Raw genomic sequence first — 22,937 nt, forward strand, 5'->3', positions numbered from 1 at the left:
GAGTATTTAACAGAAAAAATAAGTTCTGCGAGGGTTAAACCACCTGACAGACTTCAAACCTGAGCAAGTTTCATTTTGAGTTGGATACTGTGGTAGCTATTCAGTTTCCTGGGAGGGATTATGCATGATGAATTTTATTGCAAAAAACCAGTAGCTGTTAATTTGCATTGAGGTCTTAAACAATGACCTGTTCTATTTTCATCTTCTGTTGAGGTAAACAAATTACTGTTCAAGTATTTTTAAACACTGCTTTTCAATTTGCAGGTGGATACAGGCACACAGATGGCAGATAACAGGTATGTTGGGCTGTTTTCCTGAAATTAAATCAAGGTAGTTAGAGCCAGGTGTATATCTGGTGTTCTGCTGGAGAAGTTTTGTTGTTTTTTTTTTTTTTTTTTTTAAACTGTGAAGAGTGGATTACCAGACTTGGATAAGAATAAAATGGTAATGTTTTTCTAAATGCTCTAAAGAACTGAAGAGCCTTAGTGTTTCTCTAATCTGTGTAATTTAAGCATGCAAAAAGGCACCTTTTTCTTCTAGTTTATTTAGTATTTTTTGACCGTACATTATTTTTATGGAACTGGTGCAAATCTATATGTGCTGCTGCTCTTCTGAGGCTTGCAGTGCTGGATAAGGTGGTCTGTCCTGTACCTGATAACACCCATTTGCATTTGCGCTATCTCTTCTGGGTTTGTGTGTTAGGGTTAATTTCAGCCCTATCCAGTGTGCATTATGTCACCTCTGAGGTGGCAGGAGCACAGGGAATACTGGCTGGCTCTTGGCTCATGCTGGGCCCTCTTCTTCTCCAGCCTAGGAAGTGAGATGGAACACCTTGCAGCAGGGAGCTGGGGAGGCCAGGGACATGTCTTTTAGAATAGGAGCGAGTGTTTCTATCAAAACAGAGAAGTTGGAAACAGAGCTTTTATCTCTTGTTCATCTTCCTTTCATAGCTGCATCCTTTCCCATGTTTTTCTGCATCACTTACACTAAAAGTGTCTCATATTTTCATCTCTGAGTAAAAACACTTTCCTGTGCAGAGTGAATGGCCACATGATTCACAGACTGAATCATACACATGATTGGCCAGCCGTTCACTTAATGAGATGAATTTATCTGTCAGAGGTTTTTGTTTTGGGCTTGTTATGTTTTGTTTTGAGGTTGGTTTGTTTCTTTTTAGTTTTCACAAGCTTGAAGACATAAATATGCCTTTTATTGGGATAATTGTCTGTAGTAAACCAAAGTACTTCAGTGCTGACATTGTGTAATGTGATGCTATTTTAATATGTTACCCTTTGAATTCTTTTAGTAAAACAGAAGATACTGCTTCAGAGTCTCTGGAGGCTGCTAAAAATGCAAGCAACAAGAAAGGTATGAAATACATAGTAGTAGGTGACATTACAGAAGTGTAACAAGCCTTTACAGTCAAAACTGAAGTTGTGTTCCCAGCTGAAAGCAAAACTATGAAAACAATGGTTTTTAGGCTAACTGTTCACTTTCTGATGTTTTCCATGTTTATTGCAGCCAAAACCAGAGTGAAGGCTGTATTTTTGTGTGTGTTGTGACTGTGGTGCTTTTCCATTGCCTGAAATGACCTTCTAGACCCTTGCAATAAGGCCTGCAAAGGCTGGCTTGTAACAACACGGTTTCTTTGTCAGCATAGTTACCAAAGTGGGCAGTTCTCTTTGTATGCTAGTTCTTTACTCTCTTGTTTCTCAGAAAGTGCATCTTCAGAATGTGTCCTGGAAGTTTTTACTCTCCATTAGCAAGGTCTACAGATAACTGCTGAGTAGTGTTTTTCAAATTAATGTTTCTGAGTGCAAAAAAGCTGCAGTTCCATTATTTCTCCAGATACTCAAATTTGTAAGTTATAGTGAAATATATTCCATATATGTGGTCACTGAATGTTCTTTAGGTCTCCCTCATTCTCTATTTTTTTTTCAATAAATCCTTTGTGACTGGCAATTGAAAATTGCATGAGAACTGGTAGACACCATTGAATAATTTTTAAAGTCAAGTTGCTTGAGAAAAAACAACAACAAAATTCCAAATAAGTAAGAAGAACAAAGCAACACACAAATGCAAGCATATAAAAGCTTCACCATGTTAGTGTGTGCTGTGCAAATTATTGGGTTTTTAATACCTGGGGAAAAGAGCACTGAGAAAGAATGGAAAAATGTGAAAAGCAAAAGTCCTCGCATCATTACACACTGCATGGTTATTAATAAGGATTTTTAACACCTAACCAAAAGCATTTTAGATCTGAACTCCTGTAAAAGTTGTCTTACTGGGAAGTGTTGTGATGGTTGAGGAGTCTTACAGATTATAAAATCTTCTTGAGGTAAACACAAGTGGTTGTCAAGGTCACAGTGCTGTGCTGCTTATTGTACTATACACAGAGTTGGAAGGGCTTTTTCAGGAGTCACACTAACTGGAAAACAGATCTCCTGGAAGTGTAATTCAGTGGTTCTCCTCCTGAAAATTTATATGTGGCTTTAAAGGTATAGCTAATACAGAAGGATAGAGAAACTTCTGCTTTGTACTTTGTTACATAAGGGGAAAACAGGAAATTTGCCTGTGTTGTCAATATAGTACTTGCTTGTAAAAGCAACTGATAGATTTGCAAAGAGAAGAGTGCTTTTTCTATCATTATCTTTATTATTATTCTGTCATTATAGAATAGTAATATCATATTCTATTATTTATTATTTTTATTGTCATTAACTTTATATTCCTGAAAGCTGGTCCTGAAGTAATTGTGTTAGCAGTAAAATACTCACTGTTTTCACACCTTAAATAACAGTGATAGTGATGTTATTTGAGGTGTGAAAATAGTATTTTTACTGCAACTGCTGTAAGACTCAGTATGACAAAAGCATTATAAATCTGTGCAAATTTGTTTAAAAGGGGTTTTCTGTCTTCATAGAAAAGCTGGCAGACCAAGTGATGCAAAATCCACAGGTCCTGGCAGCTCTTCAGGAACGTCTTGACAACACACCAGTTACTCCTTCCAGTTACATTGAAACGTAAGTAGTGGGCATGATAAAATACTGAAAGACTGAAGGCATAATAGAATATTGTTACTGTAATTAGGCTAGACAATCAGAATAAATGATTCACTAAGAAAAATGGGTTACTTAACCTGTGATTCATAGTGTCTTACTTCTGGAAGAAGAGTGATGTTTTACCTAATGCAAACTTGCAAACAAAATTTTGTCCCGTTCAATATTTACCATGGCTGTTTCTTGTTTTGGATAGAAATAACTCCCCTCGTTTGTTTCCTTCTGTGACCCTTAGTCCGACAGGGTATGTGCTACAGTGACTGATGATTTCTATGACATTGCTCTTCTGGATGTAATGGAAAGTTCAGTGCCTGTATATCCCTAGTTTGAAACTTAGTTTTATATTGACTGTAAAGTAGATTTAAATGCTGCCTTTAATAAATACTTACACTTTTATTTCTTGACTGAGAATCGCTGGTTTAGACCTCTTTTCAGAAAAAACCTAAGTTCTATAGTGAGATCTTTTTACATGACTATGTCTAAATGTTTAATAATTGAAAGTGTAGATGGGCAGTGTGTGCTTTATGAGTATGACCCATGAAACAAAGCTTTCTCCTGTAGAGTGCACAGTTCTTATTTTTCATAGATGGATCAACACAAATCTAGTCTCAAAGTTTAGGTGTAAACAAAGGTATTAATTTCAGATCTCTGAACTACACGGGGAGGGTAGTGGCCCCAGGGAATGGAACAGAAGATAACACCTTTGAGAACAACTTGGGTAGGAGAGGATTCTTTCAACTTTTTGAAATAGGTTTTGGAGAAACATGTATGTTTGACATAAGCCTTTTATTTTAAAATTGCATGTAGTTATAAGCAACCTAATTCTCGGTAATACGTGAAATAATGCTGAGCCAACTAGCTTTTAACCTTAAATAATTTTGATTTTTAGCTTTCCAAAAGCAGTGATAAGAAGAATTGATGCCTTGAAAAAGCTCCAGGTGAAATGTGCCCATATAGAAGCTAAATTCTATGAAGAAGTACATGACTTAGAGAGAAAATATGCAGCACTCTATCAACCTCTTTTTGATAAGGTAGGAAAATTATGTATATAATTCTTATTTGTTTGTTCCTATCAGTTCTGGTTATGTATATATAATTTTACATCTTCAACTACATTTTTGGGTTTTTTTATCACAGAGAAGAGAGTTTATTAATGGGGAAGCTGAACCCACAGATGCAGAGGCAGAATGGCACAGTGAAAATGAGGATGAAGAAAAACTGGCTGTGAGTATAAGCTGGGTCATCTACTATGGGTATATCAGATTGTCAGAGTTAAATTCTTGTTCTTGCCATTGAAAGGAGTTTAGTGTCAGTGCTGTGTTCTTGTGATGAATGCACTGTTCTGGCCAGTGAAAGCTTCTACACCATTAGTTTAGCCTTTGTTCAAATTTGAGGATCTGCTTTTGTTGGCACTGTTCGTAACCTGTTAACAGCACCTTCCTGCTAATGGGTTCCATTCCAGTGCTACATGAAACCCTAAGATAATACAGGACTGGTTGGTTCTCTGCCTGTCTCCATTATTTTGGGGGACAAAATTAGCTTTCATTTTCATAAATACAGGTGGGACACTTGTCACACAGCCATAAAACAGAATCGAGCTAATAAAGTGTCTGCTTGTCTGGTGGATTCCTACTTGTCCATTGAGTAGGAGCTGTCTAGATTTAGGAGGCATTTTATAGTCTGTGGGCTGCCTGTTACTTTCCCAGCATCATTTCTAGAGATGTGTGCTCAGGCTTTGTCTCAGAAAAGCAGCCTACTTAGAAAACTTTGTTTGCCATTCTGTCAGGTTTTCTTTGCATTTTTTGCTTAGCCTGATTCCTTCTTGTTTTTTTTTTTTTTCTCTGTTCAAAGTGAATTGTTCTTTGTTTTTACTGATCTCCTGAGATTGAGCATGACACTGAGTGCTCCATGTGCATGAGCAAAAAACATTCCTTAGGCTCTGTGTAAATACAGCTTTGACAGGCCATATTCCACACAATAAAATCAGAAACATGTCTAGATGGGAAATAAATTGCAGCTTCGTATTCTTGGCACGTCATAACCCAAGCAACTGCCAGAAACATCTTAAATATCTGCTGCTATCTAGTGGTGTAAAAGAAAAGGTGCAGCTTTCAGACTCAATTCCCAGGGTTGTTTAGGATTGAGAAATTACTTCTTCATTCTTCTTTTTTACATCAGTTATGTGGAAGGACATCCTGTTTCCCAAAATAGTAATAATTAGACACAGCATAATAATGAAAGATACCTGTAAAAAACAACTTTAGAAGTATTCTGCAAAATGGGCAAGCTAAAAAAGCATTTCAGAGAACAAAGTTAGATTTTAAATTTTTAGATGGAATGCTGTAGGTGGCTTATGGAGCTACAGAAATTAGATTAATAGAAAAATAGATATGTATTTTTTATCTTTCTAGAAAGAAAGAAATGTTTTAATTATTTCTGTTGTTTCAAATCAGTGAAGCAGACACTTGGTCTATTTAGTGTTCATATAGAAGAATTTCAAATTAGTTGAAAGTAAGTCTGAATTGTGTATATGTTCAGTTGTGTCAATAAACCTTGTATCTCAACTTCATTTGCAGAGGAATAAAAAAGTAAATTTTAAATGTTCCTTAAACACAGCTTCAGAGATGGCAATTGTTTTGTACTTCTGTCTCTGCTTAAATTGTGACTTCTTAGTATATTTAATAATTTCTCAGCTGTTTCTGTATTTCTTTCCCAGGGAGAACTGAAAAATGCAGTGGTAATAGATGAAAAAGCAGAAGAGACAAATGTCAAAGGAATTCCAGACTTCTGGTTTACTATCTTTAGGAATGTAGATATGCTAAGTGAATTAGTACAAGTAAGTTTTTACTCTGAAATGAACAACTTCTGCTGTATCAAATGAATTGCTGCTTTTCCTGTTAATAGTCAGTCCTTGTGGAGTGTGAGTCAATCCTTTGGTGTAAGACACCAAATCTTTTGAGTCTTTGCAATCCCTGAAGATGCTTGAAATGATGGACAAGCATTTTTAGTTTAATCCATAAAGGATTATTGTTGCAAGGTTGTAAGAATACCTTGGATTGGTTGAATTTGTGTTAAATAGCTTAGGTAGTTATGCCTGCACTTTTATTAGTGGCTTTTAATAATGTTACAGAAGAGTTCCCTGGAGTGTGTCTGCCTCTGAATCTCACTGGTAATAAATCCCTTGAATGAAGTTACTGTGTCTTCAGTAATACATCCCAGCAGCTTTGTTTACTGAAGATCAGCCCTAAAATGATTGAGAATTTAGCACATAGAATTTGCAACTATGATTAAGAAATTTAGATCTAGACCTTTACTTTAGCTGAAATTGTTGAATTAGTTATAAGGTATGCTTCTTAATTAAGGAGTGACTGTTTTTCTAAGTATTGCCTGCTGAATTGAATTTTGCTTTTTTCTGCTTAGGAATATGATGAACCTATCTTGAAACATCTGCAGGATATTAAAGTTAAGTTTTCTGAACCAGGACAGCCTATGGTGAGTTTTCTCTGCTTGTTTCTCATGAAGATTGTATTAATGAAGTGAGCAGCATTCCAAAATACTCATTAGCTCTCTTTGGCTGTTGTTGTGTGTGGGGGAGGTTTCTTTCTAAGGTATTATTTTCATGCATTGCCTTTGAAAGATTTATCTCCAGATTTCCATACTTTTTGCTCTTTCATTCTTAGCCTGGACAGCTCTGACATTACTGTCGTTTCTAGATTAAAATTCTGGCTGAGATCTATCTAGTTTTTGCTTTCTTTTCTCTCTCAAATTCAAGTGTAGCTGCTCTTAGTAATAGAATTACATGCTGCTTTTGATTTGAAAATGAATTGTGGGAAAGATTCTGTGTATCAAATATTATTTCAAAAGCAATATGACTTGGTAATACTAATCAAAGACAATGATTATAGATAATATGCCTGTTGAAAAGAATAGAAAATATATTAGATAGTATTTTTAAAGTGTTCCTCATGACTATTCTTTAAAGTATTACTTCATGCTTTTTTAATTTTGGAAATTTGTTCTGTTTAAGTTCGATGTACAGAAACAGATACTGTGTTTCTTGAAGTTGCTCTGCTGCTTATTCAGTTTATGCAGACTATACTTATTCCTTGAACTCCCTTTGAGGGGGAGGCAGGGAGAAGGATGGAATTTGAGCCTACACATACTTTCTTTAAATTTTGTCATTCTGGCTTTTTTCTTATATTTGGTATTTTTTGTTTTGCCTTATGGAGTGATGGTCTTCTGATAATGTCTGAAATAAATGCCATCATTGAAGATTCACATAAGAAAGACAGGAGGACTTTCTCAGAATAGCTTTTAATGGTTAATAGCAAGTCTGCCAGTACTGAAACACTCAGGCTGATAATTGGCAAGAAATTAGAATGGCAGAGAAAAACTGAGAATTAAGTTTCTAAAGATTGCAGGGCTTAGGGAGAGGATATGAGTTTTAGGAAGAAAATGAGTTGTCTAAGCACAAAATAAAGTATTCTAAGAAATTGCCTGTTGTGTCTTGAAGCATATCTATTCAGTGGCATTTGGATGAGATGGGAATAGGGTTGTTTTTTTTTTTTGCCCACATGATTTTTGTGTTCTCATTCAGCTTTGTTTTATAGTACCTTAAACTGGAGAGCTCTTTACACACTGAATTTATCTTGTCTTGCACTGTTCGTAACCTTTTGACAGCATTTTTCTGCAAATAGGTTCCATTCCAGTGCTACATTAAATCCAGTAATGGAAGGCTGACAAACTCCATGTCCCTTCTGTATTTGGAAATAAAGGATGTGTTCCTAACTGCTTGAGTGAAACCTGTTCTGCAGCTGTGTGTGACTGTCTTCCAACAAAATCTGCAGTTCTTTGTTGAAAATTGGTGCAGCAGTGGTAGCCTTGTGCTGTATGAGCTTCACATAACCAATGTGTCATAGATACACTAATTCTGCTGGGGATTAGGTTTTGCTGCTCAAGAAATATATGATAATTAGGAATTTTCTGATTTACTGTTGACCCAAAACAATTAATTGTAGTTATGGCACTCCAAAAGTGGATTCACTTGACTGCAAATAAAGTGCTTCAAAGTCCTGTTTGTTATGGCTTGCACATAGAAACTTTCATCTGCATGAAGCATAAATGACTCCATTACTGTTTACTTTTTTTATAACCACATGGGTAAACTCATATGTATTTTATAATTATAATTTCTCTTTACATATTTATTAGGACATCAGGATCCTTAGCTAGCATATTGAGACCTGGATGATGTATCTAGGTATAACTTAAGTAGCTTAAAAAAAGGCAGTTTCTTTTTTTTTAACTTCATGAGCATATATTTGATTAAAAAACCCCAGGAATGTCCACATAAAGAGTATTGGAAAGGTTATTACAACACTTGAAATATTATGTGAAGCTTGGAGCTTCTTGTCTCCTAATTAGCAGGTATACAGTGAGATGCTGAACTGCAGTGTGTGCAGATATTTTTGTCTTGCTAGCCCTTGGGATCCTGCATGCTAAATAGTGCCACTGGTTGGTTATTTATAGCCCCAGTGATGGTTTATGGGATTATTTGGGTATGAGTGTTCGTCACTGGTAGTGGATCAGCTAAGTTTGTAACTCTTCCCCTGAGCATGTTTGCCAGAGGGAGATTAGCCTTAGCTGAAGGCAGCCTCCAAACCATGCAGCTGTCTCAAATTGCTTTAAAGGGAAGCAAAGCTGAAATAGCCACTGAAATCAGCACAGATAGCCCAGGGTACTGCTGGGTCCCTGTGGCTTCCTGTCCTTAATCAGGGAGCACAGGGGTTGGGGAGGCTGCTGTTGCCATTGGTCCCCATCACTCCTGGACCACTCTCTTAGCAGGCATGAGTCATGTGAGGAGATTCATGGGGTCTTAGAAAGATTAGGGGCCTTTGGGGGATGAGTGAGGGATAAATATCTGTGATGAGCAGGCTGTTATTAAATATCTGTCCTGAGTTATTTATCTTGTCCACACATGAATGGCCTTGAGAAAAAGGATGGCGAGGCAGACTTGGTGGTAACAGGGAGTTTTCTGGCCTGAGTCTGAAGAATGCCTGGGGAAGTATATGCAGGGCCAGTCTTTTAGCAGTTATGTAATCTGTTTTGTATGCAGATTAGGGCTAATTCGTAATGCATATTACTGGGAGAGTAAATCAGATATTTAAAGTAACTGTTACACATGCTGTGGCTGGGCACTGGTGTTGGAAGCTTTGGCTTTCAGGCCTTCTGTTGTGCTGAACTGACCTGCAGACTTTTCCCCCCTTCAAGTCACTAAATCAATACTGCCAAAAAACTTTATTCTTTAGTGCTCTCCCTTTCCAAGACCGCTTGAGTTTTAGTGTACTTTGAAATGTTCATAGTTGATCCTGAGTGCAAAGTGAGCATTGTGCAGGGAGTTTAGAAACCTTTACTGAAAACTGATGCATCATGGATGCTGTGGTTTTCTGTAACTGGAGCTTTTTGTTCTCCATGTAAGAAACTGAATCTTTGCAAATAATTTCTGAGTACCAGAAACATCTGCTTCAGGCTGTAAGTTGTTGAGGCATGTTGGTTGTAGGACTCAGTTTATGAAATCAGTGTTCCTTTGCAGGATTTTCTATTATCAAATGGATAAAAACCCCTCTGGTTCCAGGGGGACTGTGCTATTTAAATAGACTTTTGCAATCTAAATTGTGCTTTAACTGGAAATAAAGTCTGATTCACTCTCTTAAGATCATGATCAGACTTGGGGGAGCAATAGAACCACATGGTGTTGTTACAATGCTAAAATTACTTCATAATAACAACTTCATCCCAAGTGCAAGGATGATGAGAGGCTTCCATAGGAAATGAAATCAAGACTTTTCTGAAAATACCTCTAAGCTTGCTTTCAAGACAGCAATTCTATATGTGAAGGTGAATGAAATCTACTAATTACCTGTTTTTAATTTGAATATATGCCAAGGTTGTTGCAGCTTCTTGCACATTTGAAATTCATTGACATTCATAATTTCCTGCTTCTGCTGTAGTTTCAAATATGTTTGCCATCAGTTTTTTTTCCCTGTTTTCAGAGTTTGATTAATGATAATTATGCCGATGAACTATTTAATAGATGAAAGTTAGTAGTAACATAAAATTTCTTCCAGTCTTTCTCATTAGAGTTCCACTTTGGGCCCAATGACTACTTTTCTAATTCAGTCCTGACAAAAACATACAAGATGAAGTCGGAGCCAGACAAGACAGATCCCTTTTCATTTGAAGGACCTGAAATAGTTGATTGTGACGGGTAAGGAAAACTGAAATTCAAAAAAGCTTCTATAGTACAAATGCATAATTTTTTTTTGCTTATTGTGATAATGATTAGTAAAGATAAAATGATTACTGACTTCAAAACTGGGAACATTTGTAGGTATGATGATGATGATGTTAGTCTCAGCATGCAGAAGTAATAGATGCATAGATGGAGATATATTGTAACATTGTGTACATTTTAAACTGAACACTGTTCAAATTTAATAATTCTCTAAGGTAACAAACCTTTTATTTCCAGATAACTGGGTAAATTATTTTTAGTTCTTACCTCTCACAGACTACCCCCATCCTCAGTCTGATGAGTAGCCTTGGACTCTCTTGGATTCTTGTCGTATCCTCAGCAATTTTTATTCCAGCACTAATTGGTTTATTATTATCAGGCAGGAATAGGTCATATTTATCATGTGTTCTTTCAGCCTGCTTTGAGGCTGGAACATAATGGTTATGCAGTTTGATCCTGACAGCTGTGGCTAGTGCAGCAATTTTTTTAAATTTTATTTTTATTGTGTTTGCAACACACACTCAGAAAACAGCTGTGGATGGTGAATTCTCATGTCTGTTCTGGAAGCCTATTGAGTTGAACACCACATTATAGTTTCTTGGAGGTAAAAGAATTGTTCCATCTAAGCAAACCCTTTCTATTCCTATCCAGGATTACTGCTCTGTAACCAAATTCCAGTGCCAGGGCAGAGCTGACACAAATGAAAAATGGCTTTTGTACCCTGTTGTTCTTAGCATCTAAGTATTCTTTTCTCTTGCTGATTATTTGGGTTGTTTTGGTATTTTTGGTGGTTATTTTAGGTTTTTTCTGCCCCTTCAAGGATGTGTTTTGGTGGTTTGGTTTTTGGGGTTTTTTAACTCACATTTAAGGTGTGCCACGTACTTGGTTTTGTGAATGCGTGCTGACAACCTCAAAACCTCTTGACTTCTAGTTCTAGATGTTGTTGAATCCAGCATTCACCTGCAGTGAGGCAAATGTTCTTCTTGAAGTTTAGTTAAAGTTGTGCCTAAGTAACAGACCACTCCTTTTTGAAGAAAACTTTAGTTCATTACAGCAAAATATTTTCTGTTTAAGTATTATAAAGGAATGCTTTCCTGGATTGCTGATTTGTCAGAACTTTGATTTTAGTTGATGTTTCCTGAGGGAGGTGTTAAATAAGGTACAAGTAGAGCAGGAAAACATGTCTGTGCCTTGTTATACAGGTTAAGTATAAAACTGCTGACTTTGGCCATCTGTCTATAGGACAAGGTATTTTGGAGGCATTTCAGGGTTACTGTGACACCATTATTTCCATTGTAGGAGTATTAGCTGTGTTTGCCCCTCACTATGTGCCATGCACAGCTTTGGGTAAAACTTGTTTGAATGGAAAGAGACTTTTCATTGAGTGTCAGTTTGTTCAGCAGCAGAATGGAACTGAAAATTAGTCTCTGTTCAGCTTGCTGTGCTTGGCTGCCTGGTCAGTCTGAGCACTGCTCTTTGGACAGCTCAAACATCCCTCTCCCTGGCCACTCTTTGGACATGCATTTTTAGGGTAAATGGACACTGCCTTGACCTGTAGTTAAAGGATATCATGTATTGTTTTCTAACAGTCTGACTGGTGAGATTTTCTCTGGAATAGCTTTTAATCCTGGCCTTGGTTACAGAAGTCCAGTTGTTGGGCCAGAGGAATTGAATTACAGGTGGAGTGAGGGTAGTGATTAATCTGCCAAGACAAACTTGCACAGCATTTTCATTTAGGAAAATATTTGACCTGTCCAACATACACATAATCTCTAGAACTATGATCCACTTCATAACTGGTCAAGCAGCTTTATCTAGACAGTGATAAGCCATCTTGGCCTTGGTGTTGCTGCTCTGCTGCTCAGTCCCTTCTTTTCCCTGGTGCCTTGTGTTAAAATGCTGTTTGTCCCCTGCTGTCTCTTAGGTGCACCATTGACTGGAAGAAAGGCAAAAATGTTACAGTTAAAACAATCAAGAAGAAACAGAAACACAAGGGCCGAGGCACAGTTCGAACCATTACTAAACAAGTACCTAATGATTCATTTTTTAACTTCTTCAGCCCAATAAAGGGTAAGTGTGGAAATGTAAGCATTTAGGATCCTTAAAGTATGTTGTTATATATTTGTATTTATGTGACTTAAACTTTCAAACTGTTTATGCTGCTGCATTGTAAAGTGCTTACTAGAGGAAGATTGCAAACTCTTGCCCATCCAAACAGATGATTTTGTTCTGTTATGCTGTAGAATTTGACCAATAGGTTTGCAGTGTAAACAGGAATCATAGTAGGGAGAGTCTCCTAGACTCTCTTAAAGAAGTTGACGTGTTTTACCACAGGATGGCTCCATGCATCAATTTGTTTCTAACATGCAAAAGAGCTGTGTTCCATTGTTGGTCAAGTTACAGCACAGCAGTTTCATTGAAACCTCTGTGTCAAGAGACAGAACTTTCTGTCCTTTCTTCTGGGAATAAATAGTGATCCTTGATACTCCATAGATAATTTTCCTATTTTCCTAGATCAATGTTAGATGTGTACTCACATTTTAGACAATTCAGATGGATTCCAGCACCAATTTTTTTTTTCTTGGTCCATCTTTCATTGTCCTCTTCTGCAAGCATAGATGAGGGAAGTAGTTTATTTTGTGAACAAAAGGGGTCCTACAGGAAAGATGGTGAGGGACTTTTTGGAAGGGCATGTAGTGACAGGACACATGGAATGGCTTTAGACCAAAAGAGGGCAGGTTTAGGTTGGATATTAGGAAGAAATTCTTAACTGTGAAAGTGGTGAGACACTGGAACAGTTTGGAGCATCCATAACTTCTCTGGGCATTCATGGAAATGTTCAAAGCCAGACTGGATGGGGTTTTCAGCAGCCTGGTCTTGTGAAAGGTGTCCCTGCCCAGGGTGGAGGGGTTGAAACTTAGTGATCTTCAAGGTCCCTTCCATCCCACACTCTTCTGTGATTCCAGAGGTGCACTGAACAGAATGGTTCTTGGTTCTGGTGTGGGCTATTATGAACTACCTGTCCCTCCTAATTACTACTGCAAATGCCCATGTATGTGGGTTAAAAAACATGGGATATGTATTTCTAAATTTGGGGTTGGTACACAAATGTCCTTTAATGTTTGTTGCTGCTTTGAAGAAAGCATGGAGATTTGTCTTCTGTTGGTGTTACGTTGTTCTTTTAAATACTCAGAGGATACATTTTGGAATTAGCAGTATAAGACAAGACACTGACATCTGCTGGCAGTGGATAGTTACATTTTCAACTTGAGAACTGAGCCAAATTATCACTTTCACAGTAGATCACATGGTAATGTAGGGAAGGGAAGAAGGGAAGTACGTTTTGATTTGTGTTGGGGTTTTTTGCTTTTTTTTTTTTTTTTTTTTTTTGGTCATTGGTTAGTTGGTTGTTTTTTTCTTTAAACAAACAAAGCACCCACCCTGTTCTTTGCTGGTTACAACACTGGGCCTCTTCTCAACAGTGCTTTACAGATTCATGTCAAAATGTTCACCTATTTAGTTCCAGTTGTTTTGGGGAAGAGGAAGTGATTTGTAGTGCTCCAGCCAAATGAAGTTACTGTAATTACAGCATATATAGAGGAACCAAGTATGTTGATCTGCGTGTCCTCTGAACCCATCCTTGTAGAAAGAGTATTTCCTTTGCAAAAATCTCTGACATCCAAATGGCAGCACTGATGCTTTAGCTACAACATGTGAAATTCTTAAAATTTCTGTAGGTTTAACTTAATACTAATCTGAATTGTCATAGTTTTAATAGCTACCTTGTGAAGCCTTTATAACCTCAGTGTTTTCAGGTATGAGAAGGTCTCTATACTGTGTTTTGTCATCTTGAACATTGAGGTAGGTGAGAGTATACAGGCATTTCTTAAATTTGTTGTCTTTTTTCTTTTTGCAGTATCTGGTGATGGAGAGTCACTGGTAAGTTTTTGAAACAGCACAATTGCTCTTTGCCAAGTCACTGTATAGTGACTACAGGCTTCTTTTATTAAGTACTGTGTATTTTTTTTTGTTATTTTTGCCTTTGACAAAGCTGGGCTTCACCTTGATAAAGTGAAAGATACTGTCAACTTCTCCAAGTAATCCATTGACAGTTCACTGTTCCACAATTTGCTGATCCAAGACCTTTCCAGTGTCACTGTTGGGAAGGTCATTGTTTTCCCTGCCCACTCAGCAGTACTGTGTGGCTGGTACCTGACTTGAAAAATCAGTCTGGAGCATTCTGAGCAGTTCTGCAGCATCAGATGCCAGAGCCAGCCAAGTCTGAGCTTTTTAATAAAAGGTGTCTTGGCAGGACACTAACAACCTGTGTGTGTAAAGTAGGAAGCTTGTACAGAAAATCTCAATTCTGCAAATCTAGATTTAGCTATTATTAGCTGTTATTACAAAATGTAGTGAAAGTACCTATGACCTGAAGGTTGGTGATGACAGTGTGGTGTTTTCCCAAAGATGGTACTTTGAAATATTTTCATCTGCTTCTGTGTGTCACATCACATTTGCAGTAGAAAACTCAAGCTGATTTGTCTTACAGGATGAAGACTCAGAATTCACTTTAGCAGCAGATTTTGAAATTGGACATTTCTTCCGTGAAAGGATAGTCCCTCGTGCTGTGCTGTACTTCACTGGGGAAGCTATAGAGGATGATGATAATGTATGTATTAGCAGTTAATTAGCAGTTTGTTTATTAGTCAGCACATAGAAACATGCTGCTCCTTTTCTGATTAGACTAGGGTGAAGTATTAATTACACGAGAATAACAAAAAAAAACCCTGAAGAGATCCTGCTACTTGGGGATAGGAAAGGGTCATTCAGCTTGCTATAAGTTGTTATTCTGCTTCTGGAAGGAGCTTAGCTGCATTTACAGTGTTTGAATATGTTACACCTATTACTGCAGAAGTTTTTATGCAAATACTTGCAGAGCTAATTAAACCTTGGGTTTGTTTTTCAGTTTGAAGAAGATGAAGAAGGTGAAGAGGAGGTAAGATGCACACTATTTTTTATAGATTACTGACTACCCTTTCCATTCCAGTGCCAGGAATAATTCTATATGGAGCAGAAAACAGTTGTTCATAAATGCTCTTGTTCATGGTACTTCTTTCCAAAAGAGTTCAGCATTCATGACTTGAAAAACTGTGCCTGGTTTTCCCTTTTCATAGTAGTACTTCCTGCAAGAGCATATATCCATTTTTTTATCCACTACTTTGAAAACTGTTTTCTGACATGAGTCAAAAATTAAAGACAAGCTTTTTTTTTTTCTAGAGTGCTGCATGGTAAATATTTGTTCCTTAGGTGGTAGTGGAATTTCAGCTGTCAGCTTTTAGCTGTCATAAGCTTGAAGAGTGGGTTTTACCAAATGCAAAGTGAAAAAGGGGAAGTGTGCAACTGCTCAGCATAAACAATTTAGGCTGGCTCTGGTCTGTTTGCAGTAATGTTGTATGAACACAAACACACTATGAAAGGCTTTGCACAAAGTCACTAAATGTTACCACACTTAAATGAACTAACATCCTTTACATTTTTTTGCTTTTACTGCTATTACTGTGCTGTCTTGCTGATTTGTCAAAGGTACATCCCTGATTGTTGTCAGTTTCAGCATAGCAGAGTACATCAGGGGTTATCAAGCTGATGTGATATGAGCTGGCAGCCTTCAGCATGCAGTCTCTTTTTTTCTCTGTGCTTAGGCTGTGACTAAACATTTTCATATTTTTTTTTTAAGCTGGATATTGATAGAAGTGTGTATATGTATTTTTAATTGGTTTTCAGTGCCAGATGTTATCACTATGTAGTTGTGTGTAAAACTGAGTGCAAAAATCCTGCACAGGAAATGCATAGCCTGTCTAGAGTAATCTAAATAAAGTGGGTCTTTGGAGGGAGACTGAACTAAAGAACTAATTCAGGCATGTATGCCTATTACCAGAACTAAAATTCCAAATAATTTGTTAGGTAGAAGTTTAAAAATTGCTGTGGGACTGCATTAGCAGTGGGCATAGGAAGGTTGCCTTAAGCCATACTGAGACCTTTATACCATGTTTTAAAGATTTTGTATTTAAAACTTGTAAGATGCTGAATTCTTTTAAATCAGCCCAGTGCTGACATCTGAAACATTCTGGAATACAGTGATAATTTAATTTGCTAGTTTGCTTTTTGTCCATTACAAAAAGTTGCACTTTTAACCTATTTTAATTTCTGTTAGTTTATCTCTATTTTGTCATAGGAGTTGGAGGGGGAAGAGGAGGGAGAAGAGGACGAAGATGCAGAGACTGATCCTAAGGTAAGGACTTCTGTGTGCTTAGTGATAACACAGGCTATAATCATGAGCAGTGTAGTTAAGGGTATGACAGTTTGTGAAAAGATCAATCAAAAAAACACCCTAGCTTCTGACTGCAATGTTTTTATTATCTCCAGCACTCAAATTGCTCTTCAAAGAGAAGTTAATGTTTCCATCAGTTGAGAAAATGCAAGTTTTTGCTTCCAACATGCACCAAGATAATTTTCAATCTGTGTGCCTCTGCTCCTTAATGGCATCTCTGTGTAATGCTGTTACAGTTTTCCTTCAGAAAGGTCATATTTAGATGTTCTTTGGCTGGACTTCAAGCTAGAATTAGTCTGACAAATCTCAACTAGCTTGTTTGTTTATGTTATTTTCCTTAGAATTGTTCTTTATCGTTGTCCTGATGGCTGCAGGTTAGACTCTACATGTCTGTACTTGGTTAGAAATCAAAAAAAAGTCAGTCTTCAACTTTGAATTTTAAACTTTATGATACCTGGCTTAAAATTCAGCCTTGAGGGTTAGTGTTCCTTCTGATAGGTTTTTTTCAGGTCTTCAGTCATGGTAAATGCTTATATTTAGTGAAGCTGGGACAGTGATGACAGACTTGTGTTCATGTAGTTCTTAAAACATCATAAAAGTTTTCAATTTTTTATAAAAACAGGTGAAAAAGTGAAAGGCATGCAAAACTGCTTGATCTTTGGATAAAAGTCTTAACAGCAGCTTGACATGTCACTCTTCTGGTACAGTTTTATACATCATCCTATCATTAGTAAATGGTTTTTGTCACTATCAAGAGTCAAGTTTGTTTTTCTTAAGGAGAAATACTGTATACTAAAGAAAGTCTGTCTTGTACAAAGATCAATCAAACAGGGTTAGATTGGCAAAAATCAGTATTCTGACTGCTCTGTAGGATTCAGATGCAGTGGTGTACCTATAAAGGGTAAAAGTTGGGCAGCTGAGAAACAATGTTAGTTCTACATCAACATATGTTTGTGTGAAGTATCCTTCTAGAGGATTTGGTATTCTGTAGGGGAAAAAATCTGAAGTTATCTTGGAAGGTTATGGTTGTTGCCTCCTGTATTATTTTGTACATTTCACTTTTCATCCATGCTGACAGTTCCTTTCAATTTTTTCCCATTTAGGTGTAATATAAGTCTGTTATTCATTCATACATTTCTAGGTAAGGTGGAATTCCATTCATACCTAACTTCCAAGAGTCCCATTTGTAGTCATGCAATGTGGTTTGTTTTCTAGGGTTTTCTGTTTTGTTTTTGTTTTTGGTTTTTTTTTTCTTGTATGGGGAAAAGAAATGGGAGAATGGTGACTTCAGAGTTTAAGTTTTATGAGTAAACAATAGAAAGAAATGGGTAGGGATGAGTGCCTTTAAATCATATAATTAAAGTAGATTTTTCAGTATGACTCTGCCTTCCTGGCACACTTCCTGCTCTGCCTTCGTAGCAATCAAACTGTATTTCATATACACATGGTAAAAGATACTGAGACTGGTCAGAGTATTTTTCCTTGTTTCTGGTTTGATGGTGCATCTCTTTACTGTTTCTAATGCACTTGCAAATTATTTCTTAAATATCTTCTCTGCTCTTTCTAAACTCTTCTAAGTCATCAGCTTACTTAGTATGCCTTTTCTAGCATCTTATTTATGCTGCCTGACAAAGGCAAGCAGTGACTCTTAGAAGCCTTTTCTTGATCTCTCATGATTCTGAACAGGTATTATTCTTCTGTTCATCTGTCTCTTTATTTAAAAGAAGAAAGAAAAATTTCCTTCTGTTGTATACTGTCATCTTTCACCTTTCATCCCATTCCTCCCAGAGAACAATGCCTGCAACAGCCTCCATACTTCTTCCCCCTCTGTATTTTAGGCTTGTGTCTTTTTTAATTATTTAGAAGAAGGTATAATCCTTCCAGCTCACTCCCTCTGCATAGATAATGCCCTTCCTTGCCTTTGTTAAACTCAGAATGGAGCTGTGCTTCTGAATTGGTTTTTAGTGCACTGGTGGTTCACCTGCAGCAGTAGAACATCTGTTTGTCACAGTGGCTGCAGTTTGTTACACAGCTGTGTTCCCTCCCTACAGTTAAAATTGTTAGCCACTGGCTCCAGGTTTTCAAGTCAACTTGGAATTATTTTATTTCATTTTTTGACACTGATACCCCAGTTCTGTCCTGTTTTCCATTCTTTTTCCTGCTTGTATCATTTTCTGATCCTTTTGTTCCCTGTTCCTTGCCTTTCTTTGCCTGCCAGTTCCCACTCCCTTCTTTTCTTTTCTAGAGTAGTTTTCTTTTCCATGTACACAAAAATAATTGGTCTGTTTTCCTTTCAAATCCAGTTTCTCCTTCTCAGTCATTTCCCTATTACCTTCTCCTTTATTGTTGTAGTGTATTTGTTGTATTGTTGTAGTACATTTGCTTCATGTCAACACTTTCTGTTTTGTTAACTTTTCCTCCTTCCTTCCTGTGAGTTTTTTAAGTACATTGGAGTTGTTCAGATAGAACCAGTTCATTATCATCTCTTACACAAAGCACTTGTGCCATGTGTAAGTTGTGACTTTGGAAGACTGGGCAGTCAGATGATTGAAAGTAGCTTCAGAAGATGCTACAGAACTGGATAATGTAGCTGGTTTTGTCTAGTGCATTTTCTATGTGCTTGCATGTCCCATTCCTTTAGCTGCCTTTATTTCACCTTGCTGAGGCTGTGCTGGAATTGAGAAGTAGCTGGCAGGGTAATGCAGAGTGCTGGTTTGAATCATGAGCAGAAGAGCTGCTCTGTGTGTGAGACACTGCTTGGGCTTCAAGATCTGTTGTCTCCTGGGTTACAGTGGCAGGACCTGGCAGCAGCAAATTCATTTCCAGACCCTGATGTGGAGGCAGGCAGTTTGGGTTAGGGTTGCCCACTTAACTCCAGCTAGCTCTGGGTTTGCATTCTGATATCCTTGCTTTTTCTCCTTGAGTAACAGAGAACAGGAAATAAAGATAAGATTCAGTTTTAGGTCCCATAATTGGACTTTAACATTGAAGATGTTTCAGAAAGGCTTTCTACCTTCTCCACTGGAAAGGACATCAGATTTAGTGCCTGGTGCCTGCCTTGATACTGCTGTTGGCAGCAGAGTTCATAGGGAGAGTCAGATGAGATCCTGTTCATCTGCCTGTTCCTGCATGGCCACCTTAGCAGATGGGAAGCTTTCCAAAAAGTGAATTGCAAAAGTAAGGAGATAAAGACTTCATTGCTCTTTGAATCACCTAGGAATGTATCTTGCCTAGTGTGTTTAAATACTGAAGACTAACAGAAATTCAGTGTTTCCTTTACAATGTCTTTTGAAAAAACAAAACTGCTAAAATAAAAGGCATGGAAATTTTGGGCTTATGTCCCCAGCCTCTAGGGCACCAGTTTACCTGGATGGGCAGACACAGTGGGGTTTGTGTAGGAAAGAAAGCAGTAGTAACTCAGACCTGCTTCCTTCTGTGTGTTAGCTCTATGTTCCTGTGAATTTTAGGTGCAATTTTTAATTGTGAGAAAGTGATGCAGTAAGTGAGTGGCAGTAACAACAAGCTATATATTGATCTTTGTTAGCAAAAAAGAAAAAATAGGTGGGAGTCTCAGCTTGTTCATATCCATTGGAATGGTATCTCAGACTGAAATTCAAGGCCCAGAGCAGTTTAAACTCCTTGCACAGAATAAGTGAATATGAAATGAAATACTTTAAAGATACAAAAAATTTTTAAATCCTACCTATTTTAAGATGAATTAAAGTCTGCTTATGGTTACTGTAAAGAATCTGTTTACAACCAGAAGAATTCTTGTCTCTGTAGCCCTGGTTGTGATCTTGAATATGTGTGTTCACTGCTAAATTTATTTTTAAATAAGATGCAATTCCTCCTTATCTTTGCCAGTTCAAGTCTCTCTGGTCTGGCCAATGCACTTCACTATCTTTCTGAGATATCATGGGAAGTTAATTTAGGGAAATAGAGCATGGAAAGCTTGCCAGGATGGGGTGATAAACAGCACAGGGGCTAAGGCAGATCAGTGTAGTGGTTGGCTGACCCAGTGTCACCACGTCTGGGCTCTGCAGGAGGAGCAGGCTCAGGCTTTAAAGGGGAGTGTGGATGTCAGCTCTGCGTCCCACTCACAGCTTGGGGTCTGGGCCCTGATTTTACAGGAGCCAGCAAAGGCCAGAGATGAGCTTCAGTGTGCCTGTGCCTGCTGGAGCAGCTGTAACTGGAAGGGAATTGTGCTCTCTTTGTGCTGATGTGCTCTGGGATTAGGCTGTGAGATGCTCTGCATGAGGCTCAGGGTAGGTGAGGGTAGGTGAAGGCAGCGTGGGGCTCACATGCAGGCTTCCTCAGCAAAGGCAGTGCTGTGTGTTAAAGTGGTGGGAGAACATGGATTATGTTGGAGTCTGGATCTGAAATACTGCCTTCATACTTAGGGCCTGCTTAAACATTCTGTGTATAGGGCCAACAGAGATACATCCTCAAGTGTAACCTAAAAATAGCAGTATTTGTCTCAAAATCCTCCAACAACTGCCTCAGATCCAGGAACCCCTCAAACTGTATTTATTTCTTTTTGTCTGAGAGCAGTAATCAACACTGAAAGGTTCTTAAAAAAGAACTTTGTGATATCTGTGACTCAGTTTTTACAGGATAAACACTTACATGCAGTAAATATGATTTAAGTGTTTACAGAAATAAGGAAAGGATAATGGAGTTTATTAGAAAATACAACAAGTGTTTTGTTTGATCATTAAAATTTGGCAGAAATGGTTGCGGTGGTCAGCCTAGGTGTGTCTTGATCTAAATATAGCAGGTGACTAGGAAGGAAGGAGGGAGATGGAAAGATTTTTTAAAGTACATTTTAAATAGTAGATTTCTTGTTTTATCATGGCTCTTAGCCAGAAGGCAAAGAGGAGAGGAAGTGATTTTGCCTGCACACTCTTCCGGCCATGTTCAAATACCAAGCAGTTTAAAGGAGAATACAAACCTTTAGAAAACTTTAGATAAAAATGCTGCTGTGTTTTGCTTGCCCCTCAATAAAAAGGAATGGCATGCAATGAACTACCAGTGGCAGTTAAATTTTCATTTAAGAGCAAGAATGCTGATTTTGTTTTGTGTAAACATACCCCTTTTCCTATATTTAGTCCCCAGTCAGTGCAATGTAATTCACATTGGTGTTACTTGGAACTTCAGGCAGATGAGAGAGAACAAAGTTAAGGTTAGCCAGATGTGCTGAGTGAGGAATACCACAAGGAAGAAGTCTGAAAGGTTTCTGACACATCTGTGCCTTTGGCTCTAATGCTGAATTGCAGTGGGAGTGATAGTGACCACTGTGACCGTAAAGCAGTTTTGGTGAGGAACAGAGAAACAGCCTGGATTTGGTGCAGGTTATTGGGGCAAAACTTCATGATAAGGAAGTTTAAATTAGTGCATCTGTTCTTCCTTTCTAGAGGCAAAATGCTTTAGTTGCCTTAGCTCTTGGTTACTTGATGTATACTGAGTTTAGCATGGGTACATATTTTATAGCACATAAACCTCTTCTTTAGGATAGTAACTAAGAAATATTTTACTTTGCATCAGTGAGGTTCAAGGTGTTGTGTTTTATGCCTGTATTTTTCTTTATTAGACTGCAGCAGGTTTCTGTGACTGCTGTTTGTGTATAATAAACTATATTAAGAGTGGTAAGGGGAGAAGCAAAGTGGAAAATCACTGAATAAATTCTCCTGCTTTCTAAGAATGCTGTTTTACAATGGAAAAAAAACAAGAAGTGCAGTGTAAACGTGAAGTTCTTAGCTGTTTGAGTACTTGTTCTCATTCCCAAATACGCTTCCTTTTGCTAAGAGGGAAGTTGTTTAACTACCTAATGAAGGTGTTTCTACTTTTACATATTCAGATTAACATACGGACTTCTTGCCCAGTGTTAAATTGTTGAATAGTTACCTGCTGGTGATGCAGAACCTAGAAGAAATCAACACATTAATTACATTTTTATCACCTTAGCAGAAAGGGAAAGGCTCCTAAGGAAAAACTCAGACGTGCTGCAGAATAAGCAGCCTGCCTTCCTCCCTCCTCAGAGCTGTAGGAGGTGGCAGTTTATTGTTAAAATTGTTCAGTAGGGCTGGAAGTCAAATAGAGCCTGTGGTTGAGGGGAGTAGGTGGTGGTTTGATTTCTTGTTTGTGTGAACCTTGGCCTACAGGATACAGTGTTAACAGCACGAAAATAGATAAATTATGGGGCACCAAGCAGCTGGGGGCAAGGGAAAACCCAGTAAATGTGGTGACTCTGTTGGAC

At 37.8% G+C, this 22,937-nt stretch overlaps 1 protein-coding gene and 2 non-coding genes across 6 annotated transcripts in view; all 3 read left to right on the forward strand.

The window, feature by feature from the left end:
* The window catches only part of NAP1L4 (nucleosome assembly protein 1 like 4), a 29,466-nt gene that overhangs the window by 3,706 nt on the left and 2,823 nt on the right, over positions 1-22,937 (forward strand). Inside the window, exons 2-15 of one of the 4 annotated variants that reach the window (XR_009274826.1) lie at positions 265-296; positions 1,307-1,368; positions 2,924-3,023; positions 3,949-4,090; positions 4,197-4,283; positions 5,776-5,895; positions 6,480-6,551; positions 10,187-10,326; positions 12,278-12,423; positions 14,270-14,292; positions 14,903-15,022; positions 15,320-15,349; positions 16,565-16,642; positions 17,785-17,822. Coding sequence is in view for 2 of the 4 variants with exons in the window: in XM_058806442.1 (XP_058662425.1) it covers positions 283-296; positions 1,307-1,368; positions 2,924-3,023; positions 3,949-4,090; positions 4,197-4,283; positions 5,776-5,895; positions 6,480-6,551; positions 10,187-10,326; positions 12,278-12,423; positions 14,270-14,292; positions 14,903-15,022; positions 15,320-15,349; positions 16,586-16,642; positions 17,785-17,790 (1,119 nt within the window). In the remaining 2 variants the exon portion in view is untranslated. The remainder of the gene's footprint in view (positions 1-264; positions 297-1,306; positions 1,369-2,923; positions 3,024-3,948; positions 4,091-4,196; positions 4,284-5,775; positions 5,896-6,479; positions 6,552-10,186; positions 10,327-12,277; positions 12,424-14,269; positions 14,293-14,902; positions 15,023-15,319; positions 15,350-16,564; positions 16,643-17,784; positions 17,823-22,937) is intronic. The other 3 variants (XM_058806442.1, XR_009274827.1, XM_058806443.1) reach the window with 3 other exon arrangements.
* On the forward strand, positions 4,467-4,594 carry LOC131559576 (small nucleolar RNA SNORA54). Its single transcript, XR_009274903.1, has one exon. It is a non-coding gene; the product is annotated as a small nucleolar RNA SNORA54 (small nucleolar RNA).
* On the forward strand, positions 7,714-7,834 carry LOC131559575 (small nucleolar RNA SNORA54). The gene has a single exon (XR_009274902.1). It is a non-coding gene; the product is annotated as a small nucleolar RNA SNORA54 (small nucleolar RNA).

The sequence above is a fragment of the Ammospiza caudacuta genome, chromosome 6 (assembly GCF_027887145.1).
Source record: "Ammospiza caudacuta isolate bAmmCau1 chromosome 6, bAmmCau1.pri, whole genome shotgun sequence".
NCBI lineage: Eukaryota > Metazoa > Chordata > Aves > Passeriformes > Passerellidae > Ammospiza > Ammospiza caudacuta.